The following is a 26,261-nucleotide window of genomic DNA, read 5'->3' as shown; positions in this document are numbered from 1 at the left end:
CCACTTTCTCTCAAATGCTGATATCTTAAATACAGGGGGAAAACTGTGATTTGTTGATGCATCGTGATGTTTGGACTGGATATGAACTACTACACTGCAGAACTGATGATGGAAGGAAAAGGTTTATTTAACGACGCACGCAACACATTTTATTTACGGTTATATGGCGCCGGATATATGGTTAAGGACCCACAGATATTAAGGGAGGAAACCCGCTGTCGCCACTTCGTGGGCTACTCTTTTCGATTAGCAGCAATGGATCTTTTATATGCATCACCCCCATAGATAGCATAGCACATACCACGTCCTTTGATGTACCAGTCAAGGTGCACTGACTGAAGCAAGAAATAGCCCAATGGGCCCACTGACGGGGATCGATCCCAAACCGACATCACACCAAGTGAGCACTTCACCACTGGGCTACGTCTCACCCCAACTGATGATGGAGTACCGATTCCAATACTACAGACAACAACAGTTCCAGCATTTCACGCTTTTGCTGTTAAGATGATTCTACCATTTCTTTACATCTATAGAATCGGTTTACTTTTGCACGCCTATTAGTGGATTATGTCATAAAGCTGACCCACAAATTAGGATACCAACCATGTCATATTGTGCAATTACGTCCTCTCTGTTTATTTAGATGAGGGAGAGTTGTTTATTTTCTGGCTGTTATGGTGGCTAAGCAAGATACTCGTGAAAACATAAACTACATCAACTGCAATCACTTAAATAAAGCTGGAAATAGGAAGATGTCGATAATGATTATAGTCCAATATATCCTGCTGCAATCCAACTACAGTGCAGAACCGTATTAGTGCACAGGCCGATTAGGCCCATGCCTAGGGCGCCAAATTTTAGGGGGCGGCAAAAGTTTGATGTATTTTTTTTATTATTAATTTTTCATTTTCATTTTAGGTTTACTTTTTTTCATCCTGCACCAAATTCCACTTTTAAGCATGTACTCTTTAAGCTAGATACATGCGCACCTATTCCACTCATGATCATCAACATATCCCAAACATTTTCAGAGTAGTAGATCGAATCTACTCTTTATTCCATGTCACCCCGCAATACATAGCAAATTGTGGAGTGTGCCGAACTAGCAGAGTTAATTGATTACAGCCTAGGTCTACATGGTAGTATGATTATAGTTTTAGAGACGTGTGCGTGTGTGATGGGTCGGGGGGGGGGGGGGGGGGGGGGGAGCGAATAGTATTAGTGGCCTAGGACAGTGGATTAGTTATTAGTGGTTAGTGAGAGGGAATTCTGTACAGAGGCCGCATACCTACTCGATGAGTCATTAAACTCGATCTGGGTAGAAGACTGTACTGAGAGGTGAACCCAATACCTACAAGCCTTAACCTACACCACCGATACCGATTGGCTCCAACCCAGGGTTCATTTTAACAGCTGAGTTGTGAGTTGTACTGCCATTATATTCAGATGGAATAGAATAGATGCTTAACAACACCCCAGCACGAAAGAAAGATCGGCCTATAGTCAGAGGGATGCGTTATGTAGCTTAGTGGTAGAGCTAGTTACGGTATTGTAATGGAAACTGTCGCCTTCATCTCAGTTTACATGGTGCACATGCCTCATCTCGTAGCGCTGAACAGAAGACATTGTTGATGTCAGCGCTACGTTATCGTTTCTGGTAGAGTAGAGCCTGAGGTGCGATTGGTCATAGGATCTATCGCTCGAGGTACGATTGGTCGTAGGATTAATCACCTGAGGTGTGATTGGTGATGGGATATACTGCCTGGGCTGCAATTAGTAATTGGATCTATTGACTGGGGTGCGACTGGCCATAGGATCTATCGCCCGAGGTGCGATTGGTCGTAAGATCTATCGCCTGAGGTACAACTGGTCATATAATCTATTGCCTGGGCTGCAATTATCGTATGATTTATCGCCTGGGGTGCGACTTGTCATAGGATCTATCGTTCGGGGTGTGATTGGTCGTAGGATCTATCGCCTGAGGTATGACTGGTCGTAGGATTAATCACCTGAGGTGCGATTGGTCATATAATCTATTGCCTGGGCTGCAATTAGTCGTATGATCTATCTCCTGGGGCGCATCTGGTCATAGGATCTATTTCCCGAGGTACGATTGGTCATAGGGTTTATCGCCTGTGGTGCGTTTGGTCGTGGGATCTAACACCTGAGGTGTGACTGATCGTAAGATCTATCACCTGAGGTGCGATTGGTCGTACGGTTTATCGTCTGAGGTGTGATTGATCGAAGTATCTATCATCTGAGGTGCGATTGGGCATAGGCTGTAACACCTGACTTGTGATTGGTCGTGGGATCTAACACCTGAGGTGCTGTTGGTGGTAGGATCTACCCTTGATGAGCTTGGGATTTTATCACAACCTGTGCACTGGTTGTTAATTTGGGCCGGGATATAGCCCAGTGGTAAAGTGCTTGCTTGATGTGCGTTCCAGCCAGTGCACCATGACTGGTATATTAAAGGCCGTGGTATGTGCAATGCTGTCTGTGGGATGGTGCATATAAATGATCCCTTCCTACAAATGGAAAAATGTAGCGTGTTATGTCAAAATTACCAAATGTTTGACATCCAATAGCCGATGTTTAATAAATCAATGTGCTCTAGTGGTGTCATTAAACAAAACAAACTTTGGTTATTAATTTGTTTCCTGATCAAACATGATCCCAAAATAAAGCCTCCTTCTGCATCACTATATACCAGATCGCTGATTGTTCGTGTTACCTCAGTTTTGTGTCTATCTGTATGGGATAACAGATCCCATAAACGATCAGTTCCGTCTTCTTTGTTTTCATGCTGAATCTATATAGTCGTGGAGCTGCACCAAAGAAAAGAAACTGCTTATCCGCATCAATCAACGCAGACGTCACATCATCTGTCTCTGTAAATGTATAAACAACAAACATATCAAACAAAACAATAATTCAAAATAAATAAATAATAATAATAATGTTTTTAACGACATTTCATGATATTCATGGGGGTAGATGAAGGATTTTCTAAAACGATGTGCAACATAAAAAATGACAACCTTTAGTATTCCAAATTCGCACAACGAGTTGCTTTATATTGTATCTAACGGACACGAAAGTATTATTCTATTTTTTGGATATCCTCAAAAACGAGGTTTTAAGCAAATTTTAACATCTTTTCGACTAAAAGATATTTACAACTAAACCCTTTGCACTTGTAGATGACTTATGCGTCACAGACACATGAATGTTAGGTTAACTATACGTCACAGTGTAATCGATTTCCATCGTGTTGTTTTTCATTGGATATATGGCATTGGTGACCTGGTCATTACCTAGGAGCAGCCAGTCATATATCTTGAAATTGTTAAAGGAGTGATAAAGCAAGACTTTTGGACTGGTATGCATATTCAACGATACATAATGCACATTATTGCTTAAAACCAACAAGTATAATCGTATAGTTAATTAATAAAACGGTTAAATGTGACGGCTATTATTTATAACGGGCGCAGCCATTTTGTACCATCCCAGTGAATACGCCCTCTGGTGAGCTGGTGGTTACGTAATACCTACCGTGTAACGTCAGGAATTAGTCTTCGAACTGAAGAAACAAAACATACCTGATTTTTGCGGATGCATCGCAATGTTCTGTAATAATATCCATCCCAGTAACATAGCAACGTGTATATGTGGTTTCTTTTTCAATACAAAATAAAACACCATTGTCAAAGTGTTGAAATAACTGTATTATGTTTTGTATATAAATTAACCCACGTACTGAAATAATAGTCGGAGTGTTTTCTTGGTTAATTGTTTTTTTCTTTCCGTGGCCTCTACCTGTGGTTCTTGATTGGCAGGTGTATATTTAGACGGTCCCCAGACATTGTGCCTAGACACTAAAAAGACGTGCCTCTTTTAATAAGATCACAGGTTATTGTGTGATAACCTCAAATCGTAATGGAGTTATCAGCCGTCCTGCTTTATTACTGTAAGTAATTATGTAAAACCCTTGATTAAGTAGACTTTCCCATCTAAAATCACAAAACTAACCAATTACATAGTCCCAAAGAAAAGAAAATTATCACTTGGGTATCGTGAGTGGTCGTTTTTGCTCGAACTTATCCTACCAATAGGACTAATAATATGCATTTTTTCTTTGGATTTTTTGAAAGAAAAAAATACTATAACTCCATTTCGTTATATTGATGCAAATTGAAATATATTTAAATAGTTTATTATACTATCAAGTCATTTCTGTTGTTTTACAAGTCAGGTTGATGAAAGCGAAGCGCCTTGTCGTAAATTAGAGCGTTTGTTTACACTGTGCACAATAGAGAAGTTGGACGGAGCTGACGTCACGTCTCCCCCAGCTATACCATCGGACGTCACAAAAACGAAACAAAATGGCTGCCCCCAGTTAGCAGGAATAATCATGTTTTTTTATTAATTCTAAAATTACGCGTTTTTCATTTGTTAAAGTGTTGGTTCCAACATATAAGGATCTTGTTGGAGTTTAGTCTACCTTTAACACACGTACGTGTGTAAACAAGTATGTGTTATCAACTATAACTATGGTGTTCTCAACAACAGGTGTGTAAGAAAATGTGATAATTGCAATTTATTTATTCTGACTAGCGACCATCTTAGAATTAAATGATGTTGTGTTACCTTAATTAATTGGGGATAGTTCATAATGAATTCTCTTGACCCCTAAAACACAAAAATAGACGTCAACTGTTTTGTCATAGGTCAAAAAATAACCGAGATATTGACAGTTGGCCTCAGACCACAATTAATTTCGCTATATGTTTCTATATAGCCTTAGTGGCTATAACATTTTTATTAATATCAGCAGGCCCATGAAGTTTTGTATGTACCTTTGCCTGCATGGGGGACACATACCCTGAAAAGGACAACCCCTGTTGTCCAGCTCTTTCTCCCAGCATATTGGTTTAAACAGACACACCCTCTAAACCAGGCCGGAGTACACCCATTTTACACAAAAAGCACTACTTTTGCATGGGCCGGAATTACCACAAACAAGTCTTCAATGTCAACAAGTTACACATGTTTACAAACTACATGCTATCACCTGTCACTTCAGTCAAACAGTTGCCACTTCATAGCTGTCTGCCATGAAATAATCACAGTCAAACAGCAGACTACTTGCGCGGTCAAATTTCCGGATTTTGGACAACCAAATGGGAAGATAACTGTAATCTGAGGCCAGTTGTGTTTCGGCAGCCATCTTGAATATTTAAAAATACTCACGGGTACCAAGTTTACACGCCTTTCAAAGATGTTAACACTACAACGAACAATTGTTGGTACCGAAGTGCAAGGTTCAGCCAAAATGAGGGTTTGACAAACTTGAATATACGTTTTGAGAAGTCATGACCACTGATCAGGTGATCGACTGTTTCACACTGTATAAGTCCGCATAGATCTTCATGCAAAACGAATGTGCATGGTTCTTTCGATTCATATTTTTATATCTGATAAATACTTGTTGTCAACTATTATAATTAATGTTAGCAGATTCATATTTTTATATCTGATAAATACTTGCTGTCAACTCTTATAATTAATGTTAGCAGCATAATTTAACAAAATATATATTTTAATAAATTTGTTTAGACTCGAATATGTTAATAATAGTGTTTGTGTAAACGTCATGGATAGATGTGTGGCGTAAAGTTTCATTGATAAATTAGTTAAATGAAAGCGACCACAACATGACGTCATTTGTTAAGTGGTTTTTAATCTGTGCATTGTCATCATGTCTTGTTTAGTTATTTTGGAAGTCATTCTGTGTGATTAAAAACGTATCTTATCGAGCGAAAGCGAGTTGGATATATTTTTAAACAAAGCGTTGTACGATAAATGGTATCTAGCGAACACAAATGTCATGAACGAACTTGAAAATGGTTGCACTAGTTAGAGGTATGTAACATCACATAAATGGGATAGGCTTAGATGACATTCTACCTAAATCTGGGATAGTATAGATATGCGGTTAATATATGTGGTCGCATGTTTAAGATTGATTTCATACATGGTAATTAAAATTAAATAATATTTTACAGCTATTATTTCTTACCTTTCACCACTATGACACCAGATTCGCAAGTCATCTCTTTCCAGTTGATAGTTATCTGGAAAATCTTCTTATGTCCGGCGAAGTAGACTTGGTGCCTTTTCGGATCGTAGAGCACCAACTTAATTTTAAGAGCTTCACCATATTCTTTAAACACTGCAAGATTCGTCCATTGTCTGGGGAAAATGTTCTTGTAGTTCCTTTTATTCTTGATATCGAACAAATATATGCCAGAGAAGCTAGCTACCAGCAACTTAGGTTGTTCATTTTGCACTGTAAATAAAAATCAAGGACCAACCAAAAAGCTACTCAATTAGTCAGTCAGTCAGTCAACCAGCCAGCAACCCAGCTACCCAGCTAGTCAGTCACTTAACCAGCCTTTCAGTCTGTCTGTCAGTCAACCAGACAGCAAGCCAGTAAGCCAGCCAACCAGTCACTCAACCAGTCAGTCAGTCAGCCGGCCTCTCGGTCAGTCTTTCTTTCACTCAAACAGTCGGTCAATCTGTCAGTAAGCCAGTCAGCCAGTCCGCCAGTCTCTCACTCAACCAGTCAGTCAGTCTGTCAATCAGTCAGTCAGTCAGTCAGTCATTCAACCAATCAGCCAGTCTTTCACTCAACCAGTAAGTCAGTCTGTCAGCCAGTCAGCCAGTCACCTCAACCAGTCAGTTAGTCTGTCACTCAGCCAGTCAGTCAGACTGTCACTCGACCAGTCACTATGTCGCTCAACCAGTCTGTCAGTACGTATGTCGCTCAACCAGTCAGTCAGTCAGTCAGTAAGTCTGTCGCTCAACCAGTCAGTCTATCATTCAACCAGTCAGTCAGTCAGTCAGCAGTTATTAACAAGGGAAGTTATTGATAATAATAATATTAATAATAATAATAATCAAATACGATTGTACTAAACCAATGTTCCGATAATATTCTAATGTTTTAGCAGCTATATTGGTTAGAATAACAAGAAATTAATTGTTTTCTTCTCCTTCCAACTGACGATTAGTGGAGGGGTAGCGTTTATGCTGTCTCCCCCCCCCCCCCCCCCCCCAAGCATCAGAGTTGGGATCAACACCTTCGCGCCCACCCCTAACGGCGACGTCAGTCAAGTCCGGCAGTCATTTTATCTGATGACGACATTTGATAATTCGCTACAAATAAACACGATTCTTGAAGGCATCTGAACCTTCATTTTATTCCACATAAGGTAGCAACGGATAGGAAATCTGGAAAAATACACTGTGTCAAGCAGTCAGTCAGTCTGTCTGTCGCTCAGGCAGTAAATCAGTCAGTCAGTCAGTAAGTCTGTCACTCAAGCAGTCAGTCAGTCAGTCAGTAAGTCTATCACTCAAGCAGTCAGTAAGTCTGTTTATTTTACGGTTGAACCGTATGTTCTTGGACTAATAAACGTGTTACCGGTTATTATCAAATGTATGTCTCGAGTGAAATAATTTTGACTTAAAATGCGCGCGCGATAACTGGATAACTTTCTAAAGTAGATAACAAAAAAAGGCATATAAAATGATTTACCTCAGATATTTTCTGTAATGGCCTTTTATTTTCGATATCTATAAACGTATATGTAGTCACTGTAGTCAGTCTCTCTCTCTCTCTCTCTCTCTCTCTCTCTCTCTCTCTCTCTCTCTCTCTCTCTCTCTCTCTCTCTCATCGGCTATTGGATGTGAAACATTTGGTAATTATGACTCGTAGTCATGAGAGATGAGAGGAAACCCTTTACATTTTTCCATTAGTAGCAAGGGATCTTTTATATGCACCACCCCATATACAGAATAACACACACCATGTCCTTTCATATACCAGTCGTGGTTCTCTGGCTGAAATAAGAAATAGCCCAATGGGCCCACCGACAGGGATCGCTCCCAAACCGACCGCGCATCATGCGAGCGCTTTACCACTGGGCTACTCCCCGTCCCCACATTACACCAATGCATACGAGTGCTCGCTGAGGTACTAAATATAAAATGGGCCTACTACATTCGCTTTCGTTCCATATTATGTTTACAAATCAAGCCAATTGTCCCGATGGTATTTGATAACCCATGATAAACATTTACTGTATCTATCCTATAACTCTTTCCACTTTTAGTATGTTTTTAAGGAACAAAATACTGTTTTAAAAACAATTTAAAAAGAAGAAACAAACAACGTCTGTTTTAGTTTGTTTTGGGTTGAGCTACTTTATTTTATTTTAACAATATATGACCAATGGGCTTACAATGTTCACTGAAGGTGGCGAATAACCATATAGTAATGAGTTAACTTGAAATTAGTCACTATACTTTGGAGACGATTCTATATTCAGTAGGATTATCTTCTTGTTTTTTTATGGGTATGGGGGAGGGGGGAGAGACACTTAGCTTTTGGGGTCGCGTTTGTTTTTACTTACAATTTGGAATCTATTGCTATTTTAATAATATTTAACCTATGGGCCTACAGTTTTCACTGAAGGTGGCAAATATCCTTATTGTAATTAGTTTCAATATCAAAGTTATAGCCCCCAATTCCTGTCCCGAGTCAGGACCTTGATCATATCGGAGGTCGGACTCGGGATGGGCGTGTTCGAAACCCCAGTGGTATATGAACACGTAAAGCTAGTTACCTACCTACCTACAGCCCTCATACTTTTTAATTAATTATTTTTATATACAAGGAATAGGCCATTTTTATATACAAGGAATAGGCCATTTATTTATGCATATAACATATACTGAGTACCTTTACTGTAATGGTTGTCGTTTCTACCAAACAGCCGACAGCGAAGATTCTTATCGTCGTAGTCGTAGCTGCAGCAGCTGCCATGCAGTGAACACTGTCGCTCACACATCAAGACGCCGACGTTGTCGACTGCCTTTATTTGCGACGAGCAGCTCCCCTGTTCCACACCAGACACCACTATCATGATGGCCGTAACGACCACAGCGATGATGTACACTCCAACAGCGTACGAAACACTCTTCAGCGCTATCATTGTGGTTCTGGTGACAGGGCTAATGGTGACGTCTTTTAATACTAAATTTTAAAGTTTCAAGTTAATTACGTTTATTATTAATGTTTATAAAATAATCATGCGCCACCGAGGATCATTGTTAAAGAAGCATATAAGAAGCATATAATAATAAATTGTTAAATGGACTTGCAAATGAGATTGTGAATGGATGGTTATTTTAAATAATTTAAATAGTTGATGAACTATTTTAACATGCCCCATTACCACTAAGATTCCAGACATTAATAATTCAATTACTAATAGCTATCATGGGTTATGCACTATCTATTTACATATTATAAACTGTGTATTTGTTAGATTAAAAGAAGGGCATATTTATTATTTAGGTATATCTCTATGAAGATTTCTTTTCTCTTATCAATTTCTTCATAATACTGAATTTCAGTCTAACTTTTAATTCTAATTCAACACATTTGTAAGAACGAATCTGATTGGATCTCCACTAAAAATTCACCGATATACCGGTCGGAAATTTTCAGGAAGAAATATGTCATAGGTTAAGCAAAGGACAGGTTGTTTTGTAATGACGTCATAAAGACAATTTCTGTAGCGTTCATATTACGTACATAAGTCAGATGTCAGAAATGAACATATTATTCTTTATCTAATCACGAGAGCTGATTAAATATGTCAAATTACACATCTATGTTCGGGCCGCTAACCGTCTTAATGGGCTGCCTAATGACGTCACCAGCTGGTGACGTTTATACGCTTATTCTTACTAAAAAATGTGATAATTTCCTATTTAAAATCAACCAGCAAACAGTTTAATTAGAATAGGGATAACCATACTGTGTTTTTGGATTTGCAGTCGCAAATTTACCGTTTGCGACAGTAAAACCACCGATATACGTCCGCAAATCGGAAAACACAGTAGGGTTATCCCCTAATTTTACTTCTCTGTGATATTTGTATTTTTTGCAGTTCTTTACACTGTTTTAAGTTAACTCTTGCATTTTTATATTCGTGGTGTTCATTACTTCATGTTTGGATTTACCTTAGTTTCACACCCAATAGCAGATGTGGGGTTTTTTTTTTGTGCTGGGGTGTCGTTAAACATTCATTCATATGTTCATTCATTCACTCTCTCTTTTTGTCTTTTTTTTTTTTTTACAGTTCTTTGTTAGTTTAATTGTTAAAAATGTTTAAATGAATTAATTAGAAAACGTCTCTCTTTTAAAACTTTATGTTCACGTTCATATTTTATAAGTTTCTGTATAATGTTAGTATTGTTAAATTAGTCATTTAATTCCATTGATCAAATTATTTTGTTTAAAGATTGGGACAAAAGTTATACATTTTAAAAAGCCCACAAGCATAATAAAATAAATCCAAGATGTTCATCCCAGCCCGCCGCGATCATAAAGTGTTTCCCTGTTTCTTTTATTTATTTATTTATTTATTTATTTTATTAATTAATTATGGGGCGAGACGTAGCACAGTGGTAAAGCACTTGCTTGATGCGCGGTCGGTTTGGCATCGATCTCCGTCGGTGAGCCCATTGTATGTGCTATCCTGCCTGTGGAAAAATGTAGCGGGTATCCTCTCTAAGACTATATGCCAGAATTACCAAATGTTTAATATCCAATAGCCGATGATTAATAAATCAATGTGCTCTAGTGGTGTCATTAAACAAAACAAAAACCCAAACAAAAAAATTTATAAAAAAATAGCCCTTTAAACATTTATGATACCTGAACGTGCGGTAATTCTTGTCCTGAAAAGAAAGTCCCTTTATTTATATTGTGTTAGAAACACAACTGATTTAACTGTTGTGTTATATAATGTTGAAATGGGGCCAAACTCCCATAATTATGGTGTAAAAACAGGGTTAAATTTATAAGTACTGGGCCGTTTTTAATAATATGGTAGTTTTGTGATTAAGCCATCAGACATAAGGCTGGTGCGCGCGCGCTCGCTCGCTCTCTCTCTCTCTCTCTCTCTCTCTCTCTCTCTCTCTCTCTCTCTCTCTCTCTCTCTCTCTCTCCTCTCTCTCTCTCTCTCTCTCTCTCTCTCTCTCTCTCTCTCTCTCTCTCTCTCTCTCTCTCTCTCTCTCTCTCTCTCTCTCTCTCTCTCTCTCTCTCTCTCTGTTGCTGACAAGCGAGGCATTTATTGTGTGCTTTCCGGTGCTGTGTTACTAACGTGCAGTTTCAAGAGATTTTTTTATACCAGTTTAACACGTGCATTTAGTTATATGGGTGCAGATGTCTTTATAGCAATATGCACGTTTTTTAAAATGAAAATCGACACTTTCACCGGCTTTAGGTAATTGGATACATTTGGTTGTACTTGGGCGACATTTTTAACCACCATTTCATTTCCATAATCCAAATTATAAAGGAATTGAAATACTTTTTTTGGGCATACTTTCTTTTGGACGTCAGTATATATCTATTTACAATTATAGAAGCCATGGTCGTCTAGAAACTCTAGTGATAATATTTATAAGTTTTGCTAAATTCTTTTATTGTTCATCAGCTGACTAAATTTATAAGTACTAGGCCGTTTTTAATAATATGGTAGTTTCGTGGTTAAGCCATCGGACATAAGACTGGTAGGTACAGGGTTCGCAGCCCAGTATCAGCTTCCACGAAGAGCAAGTTTTAATGGCTGTTTCGGTAGGTGTAAGACCACTATACCCTCTTCTCTCTCATTAACAACTAACTACTAACCCACTGTCCTGGACAGACAGCCCAGATAGCTGAGGTATGTGCTCTGGACAGCATGCTTGAACCTTAATTGGATATAAGCACGAAAATAAGTTAAAATGAATAAAAGGATGTAAATACTGTTTCCGAGAATATTCAAAAAATTTCATAAGAATAAATAGTGGAATTCGTCTCCAATTTCAATTATATCGCATGAAGTACATAATCTACTACTACACAAACAGTGACTGTAAGACGCACAGTGACTGGTGTCGTTTCCATCCCGTTTAAAATTCTAAACAAACGGACCTGTATTAAAAAAAGAAGAAAGAAATGTTTTATTTAACGACGCACTCAACACATTTTATTTACGGTTGTATGGCGTCAGACATATGGTTAATGACCATACAGATTTTGAGAGGAAACCCGCTGTCGCCACTACATGGGCTACTCTTCCGATTAGCAGCAAGGGATCTTTTATTTGCGCTTCCCACAGGCAGGATAGCACAAACCATGGCCTTTGTTGAACCAGTTATGGATCACTGGTCGGTGCAAGTGGTTTACACCTACCCATTGAGCCTTGCGTAGCACTCACTCAGGGTTTGGAGTCGGTATCTGGATTAAAAATCCCATGCCTCGACTGGGATCCGAACCCAGTACCTACCAGCCTGTAGACCGATGGCCTGCCACGACGCCACCGAGGTCGGTAGGGCCTGTATTAGTGCATAGGCCGACTAGGCGCAGGCCTAAGGCGACCAAGTTTAGGTGTTGGCAAAATCGTGTAAAAAACAAAATATAATAATAATACCCCCCACCCCAAAAAAAACAAAAAACAAAAAACAAAACAACAACAACAAAAAAACAAACAAAGGAATTCCACTTTTCCACTAAATAGTAGAATATGCTCTGTATGCCAAATTCATCCCTCCCCCAGCTCAGGATTAGCAGCATATTCCTAATTTCTTCTTCAAAGTAGTAGAATCTGCCCCCACCTCCGTCTATCCCTAAATGTTTGCTGTATTTTGAAAGTGTTCTACCACCCTATATGACGAGTGCATAAGAAAACCACGTTCTGTTGACTGGGTTAGTCAAATACGACACCTGCTTCTCACTTGGTCACATATAATATAATTAAAATGTAGAAAATTGCAATACAGTGGAACCTCGTTAGTCCGGACTCCAATAGTCCGGAATCCTCACCTTACGGACGTTTTTTTGCAAAACGAAACGACTACTCAGTAAAGTTATTCATTAATCAAGATATTCAGCTTCCGGAACCGGACGGTCATAATTCTGAAACAAATGTAAAAAGTAAAGGCAAATTGCTTCGTTTGACCGGTCGCCGCTGATTGAACATAAAAGTAATCCACCAATTAAGGCAATTAACGCTCAAGGAATCGACAGAGATAAAATGGCTGCACGGGGTTTCACACCGCAGTTTATTTAACTATTCACCTGTGTTTATTTAGTGTTAGTCGGATAGTTCACAAGTGTTTGTTGTTTTTTAAAACAACTCTTAAAAATGTTTTTTTAAAACAAACATTTAAAAATGTTGATACATTTAGTATCAACAATGCAACATGTCTTAAACAGTATTTCATTTTATTTAATCGCATTTTCTAACTATAAGACAAGCACCTGGCAGTACACTACAGAATAGTAGACTGGCCTCACGGACATGCAAATAGCGCTTATTCACACCACGAGGCGGATCAAGAGAACAAAACTGGTTGAAGAAATGTTTGGTTCTAAAAATCAAATGTGTCGTTTTCATTTTGTTTGTGAATCAAGGGAGGTTACTCATCACGTACATTTCTGTAATCCGGAAATGTGTTAATCCGGACGTTTTTTTTAATAACCATACTGTCCGGACTAACGAGGTTTCACTGTACATTCAAAATAGAGAATGACTGATCAGTTTGTTATATCTATGTTTGCTGTATTCAACAATTCTCCAAAATGTCTGTTACACAAATTCGTTGTTAATAAGTATTGCCTACAAACTTATCTTAAGAAACCTATTGCCCTTAAATATAAACATATTTTGAGTAAATATAGATTATCTTCCCATAATCTCTTTATAGAAACGAGCAGATACCACAATATTGACAGGATTAATAGAATTTGTAGTGTGTGCAATATCAATGTAGTAGAAGACGAGTATCACTCTGTTCTAGTGTGTCCTTTCTACAGTACCATAAGAGATAAATATATTAAACCTCTTTATTATAATAAACCATCAATATTTAAATTAACGCAACTGCTGTCCAGCGACAATTCAAAACAGATAATTAAATTGTGTAAGAATTTGAACACTGCTACCACGCATAGAACAGACAACATTGATACATAACATATATCATTATATTGTATATTATTGCTATGAAGGTATTACCCATTTACTATTGACTTTTGTCTTCCCCGCAGTGTGCACATTATATTATTTTATCTATAAATATGACTGTATGCCTACAAAATTTATATTTTTGGTGGAAAATAAAAATGTGTAACATAATCAAAATAAAATTCACTAGTAGAATCTACTCTTTATTCTATATTTCTATATGATCACCCACATCACGTAACCACCCCTATCAAGGGTGTCCACATATTGGGACATGGGTATGCGGGGGTGAGGGGGGCACTTCCGCACTCCTGAATTTAGACCTGAAATATTTGTTTACTTTATATTCGTCAGTTAAACTATATGTTAGCTTTACATATTTAAAATATTGACATTAGCCATAATCAATTTATATTTACTTCATAATGTCTTCAAAAGTCTCTGTGGAATGATGGCCCCGATCTTGAGTCCTAAAGATGACGTAAAAGGAGTTAAACCAGAGTTCAGTCACGTTTTAATACAAAGCCCTTCACGATATTTGCGATAGTAATTGTAACGAATTATTTGATTAGATCGTACGGCTCTCTCTCTCTCTCTCTCTCTCTCTCTCTCTCTCTCTCTCTCTCTCTCTCTCTCTCTCTCTCTCTCTCTCTCTCTCTCTCTCTCTCTGTGTGTGTGTGTGGGTCTATATATATTCGACGTATACACTTGAATACAGATGTTACCCATTGTGAAAAGTGCATTTTTAAAATATTGCATTTGTCAGTATATGTAATAATGAATAACACGTGTAGAATGCAAGAAAATGTATATCAATTTCCACGGGGGAGCATGTCCTCAAATCCCCGTAAAAATCTCAACCAGTCAGATCCCTTCCCAAATGTTCACTTACTTTCGCCATGCCTATATATGCCTGACCATGCTTATATTTTAATATTAAGTGATAACATGTCTTGTCTTCTTTGAAAAATTCCAGCTGACACCTATGGTTCGGAGGGGGAAGGGCACAACGATTAGTACGTAAGGGGTGCCAAATAATCAATACGTATCTGGCAAACGAGTGATACCAAATATGTTTATCGTCCGTTGTCGTGAACACTGTCGATCAAACACCAAGACGGTGACGTTGTCGACTGCCTTTATTTGCGACGTGCAGCTTCCCTGTTGAGTGTCGTTTTCCAATAAACTCAAATAAATTTTCTTGTTTGTTATTATTGATCAAAGTTGGAATGGGAATTTGTTCCCCAGGTCCAGTTAAACACATACAGTGATTTTGAGGTGATGAGAAAGCCGATTTCTGTTGAAAAAAAGGCAGTTAATGCAAATCAAATAAATATAAAATTTACCACTCGGTCTGGCTGAACGCAGCCCAGAGATCATGTTAGAGTAGATTGGAATCGGAAATTTAACTCTTTTTTTTTTTGCAATTTGACCCATTGAAAAAAATGCATTTACAATAAACTCAAATATTTTTTGTTTCTTTGTTATTATTGATAAAAAAATTGGAAATGAAATTTGTTATTATTGATCAAAGTTAATGGAAATGCAATTAATTGAAAATTTCAAAAGTTCATTGATGAATAGGTGTTCAGTTGAGCCCAGAGATCATGTTAGAGTAGATTGGAATCGGAAATTTAACTCTTTTTTTTTTTGCAATTTGACCCATTGAAAAAAATGCATTTACAATAAACTCAAATATTTTTTGTTTCTTTGTTATTATTGATAAAAAAATTGGAAATGAAATTTGTTATTATTGATCAAAGTTAATGGAAATGCAATTAATTGAAAATTTCAAAAGTTCATTGATGAATAGGTGTTCAGTTGAGCCCAGAGATCATATTAGAGTAGGTTGGAATCGGAAATTTGTTTATATTATTATTATTGCAATTTGATATTTTATTGCGAAATGACACTTTGAAAAGAAACATGCATTAGCGTGTTGTTTTGCAATGAACTCAAATATTTTACTTGTTTGCTATTATTAATAAAAGTCGTTTTGTTCTTGAAAAAGGTAGTTTATTGCAAAATTAATAGAAATGCTATAAATCTAAACATTTCCAAAAGTCCGTTGATCAACAAATTTATGAAAAGAAATACCATATTGGTATTCAATTCGGTCCAGAGGTCATGTTAGAGTAGATTGGAATCTGACATTTATTTACGCTCGTTATTTATTATTGTGATGTTTATTGCTGGCCCTGACGTTTATCGGAGGTCCAATAAATGTTAAAATGTTAAAAAAAACACACCCAAAAAACACTAGACTGTAGATGTTTTTCTTGGTGAAGAAGCAGCTCCCCTGTTCTACGCCAGTAGTATGTTGAGGATGCAGGGAATAATTGCACTGGTACAGCGTAGCGCATCACTCGTTCCATCAAGTGGTAACTTGTCACCCAGAAACTCCAACCTGGGCCCCTGCTAATAAACCTTTTAGAGTCCACACTCAATCCAGTGACGTCAAACGCATACAGTTTCTATGGCCTTGTCATGACATTACTGTCTCAGACTCTATTAGAGTCTCGAGTCTAGACTCTAAAAGTTTTATAAACACCAGACCAGGCCTAGTGCTTATAAAACTTTTTAGAGTCTAGACGTTATATTGTATTGCAAACAACTGGTTTAAAATATGCATGTCCTGTGACATTTCCACTCTTGGGGATGATTTAAAATGCAAAGTATTTTTTGTCTGATAGCAGTATTCAATTAATTAATCATATCACCATTAATGAAAATCTAGATCTACCATAAATATTGAACTTTTGTATTTGAATTTTTGAATTCCCTTTAAAAGCCTACACTAACGATCAGTTACATGAACTTCAGATCGGAAATGAAAGGATATATATACAGTCGAACCTGTATATAACAGACACCCAAGGGACCTATCAGAAGTTGTTGTTATGGACAGGTGGCAATTATATACAGGTAAAAACAATTAGCATAATATTACCATCTATAATTTAATAGGAATCATTTTGATTCTAGTAGCGCAAACAAAATTTTGCCTTCAATAACTTGGTACATGCAAAGAAAAATAATGTTTAAGCTATTACAACCATTAGGAATACCATAAACACATTGGATGTACAAATATTAATATTTTGAGCAAAAAAATGTCATTTTTATGTAGTTTCATTCATTAATTTAAGATATTTTCTAGATTAATAATAAATAATAACTTAACACATAAATTGGATGAAAATTCCACAGATCTTTATTACAAAGTAATACTAATAAACCGATATGGTGAGCAGGCATAATATAAATCTAACAAGCGAACTGCCCTCTAGAATAAACCATAGCAGGACAGCCTTCCAGTATGCACACGTATAAGTGGTTAACCTATGCTCAGTATCGACCTACAACGGTACCGAACATAACAACACCCAAACTACTCCCTTGGGGAAACCATAGCAGAAGATGCCAACTACGAGTATTACATAAAATACCGAAGAACCCACACAACTATTTTTCCCTTTGGCATTAATCCCACGGGACATTCCAAATTCCACAGCACCTGTGGTCCTGTTACCGACCTAACTCAAACTAAACTACTCTCTAGGGGAAACCATAGCAGAGTATATCATATACATGTACGATATAAAGGACCATAGAACCCACTCAACATTACCACCTACGCACATTCCATTCTGAAACTCGTAGGGTAGACCGTAACAAGTTTCAGTCCCCAAGGGTACAACCATAGCAGAGCAAAGGAAGCACTACCATGTCAGGTCAGGCCAAAGGACTTAAAGTGCACAATCAGAACAAGCTAGTGTAGCACACGCCTGTCATGGGCGCTGGTGTCGACTTGCTCCGGCTCCTCCGTCCAGGACAGGAACGGGTTTGAGGTAGGTGGGAGGAGGGACTAGCGCCTGCCACCAACAGCCCGACCAGGGTCGGTAGCGGGCGGGAACACTTGTGATGCTATTGAATTTTTAATGTCCTGTAGGATTGTCCAAAATATAAAAAGACTGCAGTTTTCATGAGGTAATTTGGTGCATGATTTGGAATAGTTCATCGAAAATAAAATTTGAGCTATTTAGAGATTTTGACTTAGTTTACCGAATTGCAGCTCATACTGGAACCTAGCCTATTGAGGGCCGTCGTGGTTGGTCTCCCGAGGTGGCCACCTAGGTTTAGCCCTTCGGAGGGCTTGATCCATTGGGTAAGAACTATCATTGGGTAAAAACCACCAGCTTTTCAGAGTAACCTGCTCCTGAAAGCAATCAAATCATCATGCAACGTACATGTGCATTAAACACTGTAATATGTATGCACGATACCAGCCTGCCCTCCATATTTCATACACATCAACTCCGATCCGCGATGACAGAATGTTCCGCATCATCAGTTAATATATTCAGTCAATGTTTAAGCAACCTGTCGTGCACAATCATACTAGTCCGGTTAACACAATTGTTCATCATGTCCAACACATACAACAATTACTGTTCAGTATGCACACAATTTATCTCTAAGAAAGCAAAGGAAAAGCTCTACGGCAGCAAGTTAATAATTAAGAGTTAAGAATAACAATTGACACTATGGAAGAATGTTCTCATGTACACACATGCATAATTAAATATTATACTGTATAACAATGTAACATGCATGCTAGTATCTACATCTCATAAAAAGTTACTTAAAATAAGTACAGTATTTGCTATACATACAAAGCATATCTTCCATATACAAATGTGTTTATAACTACAATATTTATTAAAGCATCAGTAATGGGTAGGGTGGGAGGGAATTTTAAAAAGCGGCGAAAGAAAGGTTTATACACAACGATGTACAAATGTAACACAGAGAGAAAAGCTGGGAGTAACAGCATTGCCCTGTCACAGCACCCCTGTGAAAATACTAAAATAAACCAGTTTAATTATAAGATATTAAACTTCATTAAAAAAAACCTTGTTAGCCGGGAGTATGACAAAATGTCTGTAAAGTCACGAATACACCTTTAACATCAATGACTGAAGTTTAATGATGAAGAATCTACCTTTAGAATATTACGTGTTCATTAAAATTATACTGATGAAATGTGTGAAATTTTATTTCGATCCAACTGCAAAAAATAATTTCTAGACTACACTAAAACTAAAATGCCTATAGAAGACAAAAGATGAATGACAAAAGTAAGTTAGCTAATCTAGATTTCAAACATGTTTCTTGGTTATGAAAAAACATTGGTTAATCAAAGTTCTCTCATATACTTTGATAAAGTATTGCATTGATTCTGTTAAGTTGGTATCTATGATTTCTATTAATGTCTGACACAAAAAGTATTTGAACTTCGCTAAGTCATAATTGGATAATTAAGGAATTTGTTATGCATGGTATTAACACAGCTCCTCCTGCCTCCTAAACAACTCTATTACTTTACTTCCTAATGTGAAGTCTTAAAAAGCATAAAAAGTCAGTTTCAAAAGTCAAAGTTTCAAATTCAATCAGGCATCAAAACAAGTATATGAAATATGCCATTCTATGCATTATTAATTACGCGTGTATCTGTGATACATAATCCGTAACGATAACTTTCAATACCAATAGGTTTGAGTAGATTCCATTAATGCGTTTACGTACACGTATTCGCATTCGACAACAGTAATGTATTATGAATTACGTATACGTATATGAAAAAGAATTACGGACAATTGATATTGGGCCTTACAAATTCCCTTTATATAGAGTGTTAGCAATATCAAAATAAGTTTGTAATCGAAATTATTTCTCAAAAGTCTTCATGCAGAAGTCCTTTAGGCTATGTCGTTTTATTGTAACAAATTGCTTACACGTATATAATATTCTTTCTTTGATTACGACATAGAGGCAGACGTCAACATTCTAGATAAATTCAAAATGTTGTTTAATCCAAATTTATTCGATTTCTGCCTAATGGTCATTAATCAATTATCATTAGTGTTAATGTAAATATTTTAAAATTGTATGTTTTCTTAAAATTTGTTGTAAAAACCATCCATGTTTGCTATAACAAATTTGTTACACATTATTTTTGTTACACCCACTAATCTTTTACAATGACAACAACACAACTACAATGGTAATAATAGGTATGACCACAAGCGATGATGACGGATTGCCAAGCTATAATTATAATAGGTGTATATTAATCAGACATATTTATACGTTATTCAATTATAGAACTAATCACACACAAACACACACGCGCGCACACGCACACACACACACACACACACACACACACACACACACAGAGACAGAGAGAGAGAGAGACAGACAGACAGACAGACGGACAGTAAGAGAGACAGAGAGAGAGACAGAGAGAGAGAGAGAGACAGAGAGAGAGAGAGACAGAGAGAGACAGAGACAGAGAGAGAGAGACAGACAGAGAGAGAGAGAGAGATAGACAGAGAGAGAGAGAGACACACGCACGCACACACACACCGACTTAAAATGACAATAATAATAATGGTAGTAGTAATAGTAATATTATTAATAATAACAACAACAACGATATCTGGTTTTGTTCTAATGGTGTAAAACAAGATCAGCACCAAGCTGTTCCTAGAATGATTACCAGGCAATGTACGGCGTTTCAACGATCATCATCACTTTAGCTTTCATGATAACTTTGCAGAAAGTCTTCTGTTCCTCGTTCGATATAGTTATGGCGTATATATGTGCTATATCACTGTGGGAAGAGAAAAAACCCATACATAAATCAGAGATACATTTTATTAAACATTTTATTAAACAATACAGGCCCGTAGGAACTACATCTGAAGTAGGGGCAGGACACAGTCTAGTAGAGTACAGTCTCTATTGGTGGGGAGCACAAGTGTACATTTTTGGTCCTGAAGTGGGGGTGCGGAGCAAACGCCCCGGCCCCGGGTTCCTATCGGCCTGCAATTGCATTACAATAAAAAAGCAATCCCCATTATTTAAGAAATAAACAAACAAAACAAAAAAGCGTCAATTCTTACACTAGTACAGTGAAACCCATCAACACCAAATCTTCAGTAAACTGAATACACCAGACGTACAAATATCTAAGAACACACTGAACATACACATATCTGAGAACACACCGGACGTACACACATCTAAGAACACACCAGACGTACATACATCTAAGAACACACAGCATGTGCACACATTTAAGAACACACCGGACGTACACACATCTAAGAACACACCAGACGTACAAATATCTAAGAACACACCAGACATACACACATCTAAGAACACACCAAACATACATACATCTAAGAACACACAGCGCGTGCACACATCTAAGAACACACCATACATACAGACATCTAACAACACACAGAACGTGCACACATCTAAGAACACACCGGACGTACAGACGTCTACGAACACACATCACATGCACACATCTAAGAACACACCGGACGTACACGCATCTAAGAACACACAGGACGTGCACACATCTAAGAACACACCGGACGTACAGACAGCTAAGAACACACCAGACATACAGACATCTAAGAACACACCAGACGTACAAATATCTAAGAACACACCGGACGTACAGACATCTAAGAACACACCAGACATACAGACATCTAAGAAAACTCCAGACATACAGACATCTAAGAACACTCCAGACGTACAAATATCTAAGAACACACCGGACATACAGGTATCTAAGAACACACCGGACGTACAAATATCTAAGAACACACTGGACGTACAAATATCTAAGAACACACCGGACGTACAAATATCTAAGAACACACCGGACGTACAGACATCTAAGAACACACCGGACGTACAGACATCTAAGAACACACCGGACGTACAAATATCTAAGAACACACTGGACATACAGATATCTAAGAACACACCGGGCATACAAATATCGTACAAATATCTAAGAACACACCAGACGTACAAATATCTAAGAACACACCGGATGTACAGACATCTAAGAACACACCGGATGTACAGACATCTAAGAACACACCGGACGTGCACACATCTAAGAACACATCAGACATACAGACATCTAACAACACACAGCACGTGCACACATCTAAGAACACACCAGACGTACAGACGTCTAACAACACACAGCACATGCACACATCTAAGAACACACCGGACGTACACGCATCTAAGAACACACAGGACGTGCACACATCTAAGAACACACCGGACGTACAGACAGCTAAGAACACACCAGACATACAGACATCTAAGAACACACCAGACGTACAAATATCTAAGAACACACCGGACGTACAAACAGCTAAGAACACACCGGACGTACAGACATCTAAGAACACACCAGACATACAGACATCTAAGAACACTCCAGACGTACAAAAATCTAAGAACACACCGGACATACAGGTATCTAAGAACACAACGGACGTACAAATATCTAAGAACACACTGGACGTACAAATATCTAAGAACACACCGGACGTACAGACATCTAAGAACACACCGGACGTACAGACATCTAAGAACACACCGGACGTACAAATATCTAAGAACACACCGGACATACAGATATCTAAGAACACACCGGACATACAAATATCGTACAAATATCTAAGAACACACCAGACGTACAAATATCTAAGAACACACCGGATGTACAGACATCTAAGAACACACCGGATGTACAGACGTCTAAGAACACACCGGACGTACAGACATCTAAGAACACACCGGACGTACAGACATCTAAGAACACACCGGACGTACAAACACCTAAGAACACACCGGACGTACAAACATCTAAGAACACACCGGACGTACAAATATCTAAGAACACACTGGACGTGCACACATCTAAGAACATAACGATTGATAAAACATCTAAGAACACACCGGACGTACAGATATCTGAAAACACACCGGACGTACAGACATCTAAGAACACACCTGACATACAGACATCTAAGAACACTCCAGACGTACAAATATCTAAGAACACACCGGACATACAGATATCTAAAAACACACCGGACGTACAGACATCTAAGAACACACCTGACATACAGACATCTAAGAACACACCAGACATACAGACATCTAAGAACATAACGATTGATAAAACATCTAAGAACACACCGGACATACAAACATCTAAGAACACACCAGAGTACTGTATAACTTAATGTAAAAATCAACACATTCTCTAAACTGACACATTAATTATAATGTGAATGTAAATTACCCATTAATGTCACAGAGTTGAAACATTGTGTCCTGGTGTATGGCTATAATTGGACGTTTGCATACTAGTTCCAGGCCAGCCGAAGGAGTTTCATTGATCTGTTCTATTTTATTGATCTTCCATTTGCTACTCTCAATCAAGTACAAGATATTACCTGGTACAAACAGTAAAGAGAACAATCTGTTAGTCGGTACAAAAAAAAAAAAAAAAAAAGCAAATGAGAATAACTGAGTAACTGTCCATTCAGGAAAAATAATGTTCCAATAGCTGATACTTTTGTATAGGTTCATCTGTGTAATTATCTTTTATGTTTGCAGCAGTTCGATACACTGTTTTTATAGTTAATCATAACGTTTGTTTCTGTTTTACTGAAGATTTTATGTTGGCATGCTACGTTGCAGCAGCAGCATTATCATCACCATTGATGTTGATTGTCGTATACCTTTGTTTGACACTCAATAGCTGATGTGTGTTTTGTGATGGGGTGCCGTTAAATATTATGTTTAATTCCGTTCAGTTCCAACCCATCAACCCACAGTATATTCAGTATATTACTTTGAAAATACGAACCATATAGGTATAATTGTGTGGGGTGTTGTATCTTTGCCTTATGTAAATTTAGGCCGTCGTAGTCCATGACTGCGAGACGACAGGTCATACTGTTGTCCAGTCTTCCGTGGTACACTCGTCTATAAAACAAATATTTTATACAACCAGTCATTTTACACGTGACAAACACACGTATATAAATATACCCTGAGGGACGTAAAAGAAATAACAGACAATACTTATAATTAAATTTCAATAATACTTGCTAATAATAACACTGAAAGTTCATACTTGATTTTGAATTATTTTTGGTGCATAAATAATAACGCTCAATAAGACAACTTGCCCATATAAAATGGCGTCATCAGATATGACGTTCCCTGACGTCAAGTAATGAACAAACTCCCTTTGCTATTTCTTGACCAATGGGATGACGTCATCTCGTAATGAATGTAGCGGAAATTTAATTACCCCCCCCCCCCCAAAAAAAAAAAAAAAAGAATAAAAAAAGTATAAAATTATGGTGTATAGGTGGAAGAATAATTAGTTCAACGGGAAATCCTTCCTGTGATACATTTGAGCCTACGTAAGCTATATTCCTGTAAGAAATTGAAACCAGGTGATAATTAAAAGTATCACCAGCAAAGGTATTTCATTTCAGAAAACCTCCCAACAATAGATTTTGGTTTTCCACCAACGTCCTGAATAGATTATATTTGTTACGATGTTGATATTAATAGCCATATACGATGTTGGTTTAAATAACCATTCATAGCATATGTGTATTACGTCAGAGTTTTGTGTGAGAGTTGGGCCCGCCAAGAAAAACGTGCGAGTCCTAGGAAAGGACGAACCCCCTTGAAATAATAAAATCAGTTATGGTTGTTTGAATCTGGAGTTTGTCATATTCTTAAGTTGGTGTCAGAGTGTTCAAGAACGCTACCTTTACAAAGGACAGAAATATTAGTTTCGTGTGTTTGTTGTGGCAGGAAACAAAGTGAATAACTTTTTAGGTCATTCGGTTTCACAAGACATGGGACTTGTAAAACGCATTGAGGAAATCAAATGAATCGGTAGTGACATATTTACAAAGCCAGGCCTTCTCAAATGTGAACCAATCAAAATTGTGCTGAAAGATGATGCTAAACCGTACAGTGTTGCAACTTCAAAAAGAGTTCAGTTTCCACTTTTGTCAAAAGTTAGAAGTGAACTAAACCGAATAAAAAATGAAGTTATTATTGAAGAAGTCACAGAGCCAACTGATTGGTGTGTGCCAATGGTACCAGTATTAAAAAGAACGGGAAAGTACGCATCTATGTTGATCTAAAGAAACTGAATGAAGCTGTGAAGTGCAAAATTTATGCTGCAAACGGATTCTACCAGTTGTCACTTGACCAGGATAGCTTAAAACTGACAACTTTTATTACACCAATAGGCCGATTTTGCTTCCGTAGTCTTCCTTTCGGGATTACCTCAGCGCCAGAGATTTTTCAAAAGAAAATGACCGATATTCTTGACAATCAGGATGGAGCTGAAGCTTGTATTGATGACATTTTAATTTTCAGTTCGACTGCTGAAGAACATGACTGGTGACTAAACCAAGTTCTTGCAAAAGTCTATCTTCGGCTTCCTCCCTGTTACTCCACACGTCCATGTCTGTCTGTCTGTCTGTCCCCCCCCCCCCCCTCTCTCTCTCTTTCTCTCTCTCTCTATCCCTCTCACACACACGCACATGCATATGTATACACATTGTTTAATAAGTGCTTTATATACGAGTGTATAGCTTTAATTATGTATACAATAATACCATGTACAGCAATGATTCAAGGCCCCAACCTTGACCTTGCTTATGTTTCTGGGGACAATAAAAAAAAAAAAAAAAAAAAAAAAAAAAAACGTTCTTGCAAAAGTTCGGAAATCTGGTCTTCTGCTAAACAAAGACAAATGTTGCTTTCGTCAATCCGAGATCCAGTATTATGGACATTATCAGTGGCGATGGAGTTGGTGTAAATCCAGTGCAGGTTCAAGCCATTCGTGATCTTGCAGCTCCAACTAACTTGAATGAATTGAAGTGCATTTTGGGAATGATAAATTATTTGGGAAGATTTCTGCCAGATTTGTCTACAGTCATGAAATCAATGACAGAGTTGTTAAAATCATCCAGTGCATGGTATTGGGGTCCACAACAGGGGGATTCATTTTCAAAGGTGAAGGACATGTTGATATCAACACCAGCTTTTAGCTTTCTTCGATCCGGCTAAGCAGACAGTCGTGAGTGCAGATGCCAGCAGCTATGGTATCGGTGCAGCTCTTTTTCAAGATCACGAGGGACAGCTAAAACCAGTAGCATTCTGTTCTCATACTTAAACTTTGGGAGAAGCAAAGTATGCACAGATACAGAAAGAGTGTATCGC

The 26,261-nt window shown here is 37.8% G+C and overlaps 2 protein-coding genes across 4 annotated transcripts in view; both read right to left on the bottom strand.

The window, feature by feature from the left end:
• The window catches only part of LOC121374030, a 28,433-nt gene extending 15,281 nt beyond the window's left edge, over nucleotides 1-13,152 (bottom strand). For 2 of the 3 annotated variants that reach the window (XM_041500906.1, XM_041500908.1), the window contains exons 1-2: nucleotides 6,089-7,103; nucleotides 2,738-2,894 (exon numbers count right to left, since the gene is read on the bottom strand). In XM_041500906.1, the coding sequence (XP_041356840.1) occupies nucleotides 2,738-2,894; nucleotides 6,089-6,122 (191 nt within the window). In that variant the 5' untranslated portion in view covers nucleotides 6,123-7,103. Of the gene's footprint in view, nucleotides 1-2,737; nucleotides 2,895-6,088; nucleotides 7,104-12,952 lie in introns of those variants that run through there. The other variant, XM_041500907.1, reaches the window with a different exon arrangement.
• Nucleotides 13,153-20,515: 7,363 nt separating this feature from the next.
• On the bottom strand, nucleotides 20,516-23,982 carry LOC121375031. The gene is made up of 3 exons (XM_041502239.1): nucleotides 23,869-23,982; nucleotides 23,299-23,452; nucleotides 20,516-20,775 (listed from the first exon to the last, which is right to left on the bottom strand). The coding sequence occupies exons 1-3, from the start codon at nucleotides 23,954-23,956 to the stop codon at nucleotides 20,658-20,660; spliced, it is 360 nt and encodes a 119-aa protein (XP_041358173.1). The 5' UTR covers nucleotides 23,957-23,982; the 3' UTR covers nucleotides 20,516-20,657.
• Nucleotides 23,983-26,261: the final 2,279 nt, after the last annotated feature.

The sequence above is a fragment of the Gigantopelta aegis genome, chromosome 6 (assembly GCF_016097555.1).
Source record: "Gigantopelta aegis isolate Gae_Host chromosome 6, Gae_host_genome, whole genome shotgun sequence".
NCBI classification, from domain to species: domain Eukaryota; kingdom Metazoa; phylum Mollusca; class Gastropoda; order Neomphalida; family Peltospiridae; genus Gigantopelta; species Gigantopelta aegis.
The sequence above is the reverse complement of the archived record's forward strand: the minus strand, read 5'-3'. Positions and strand labels throughout refer to the sequence as shown.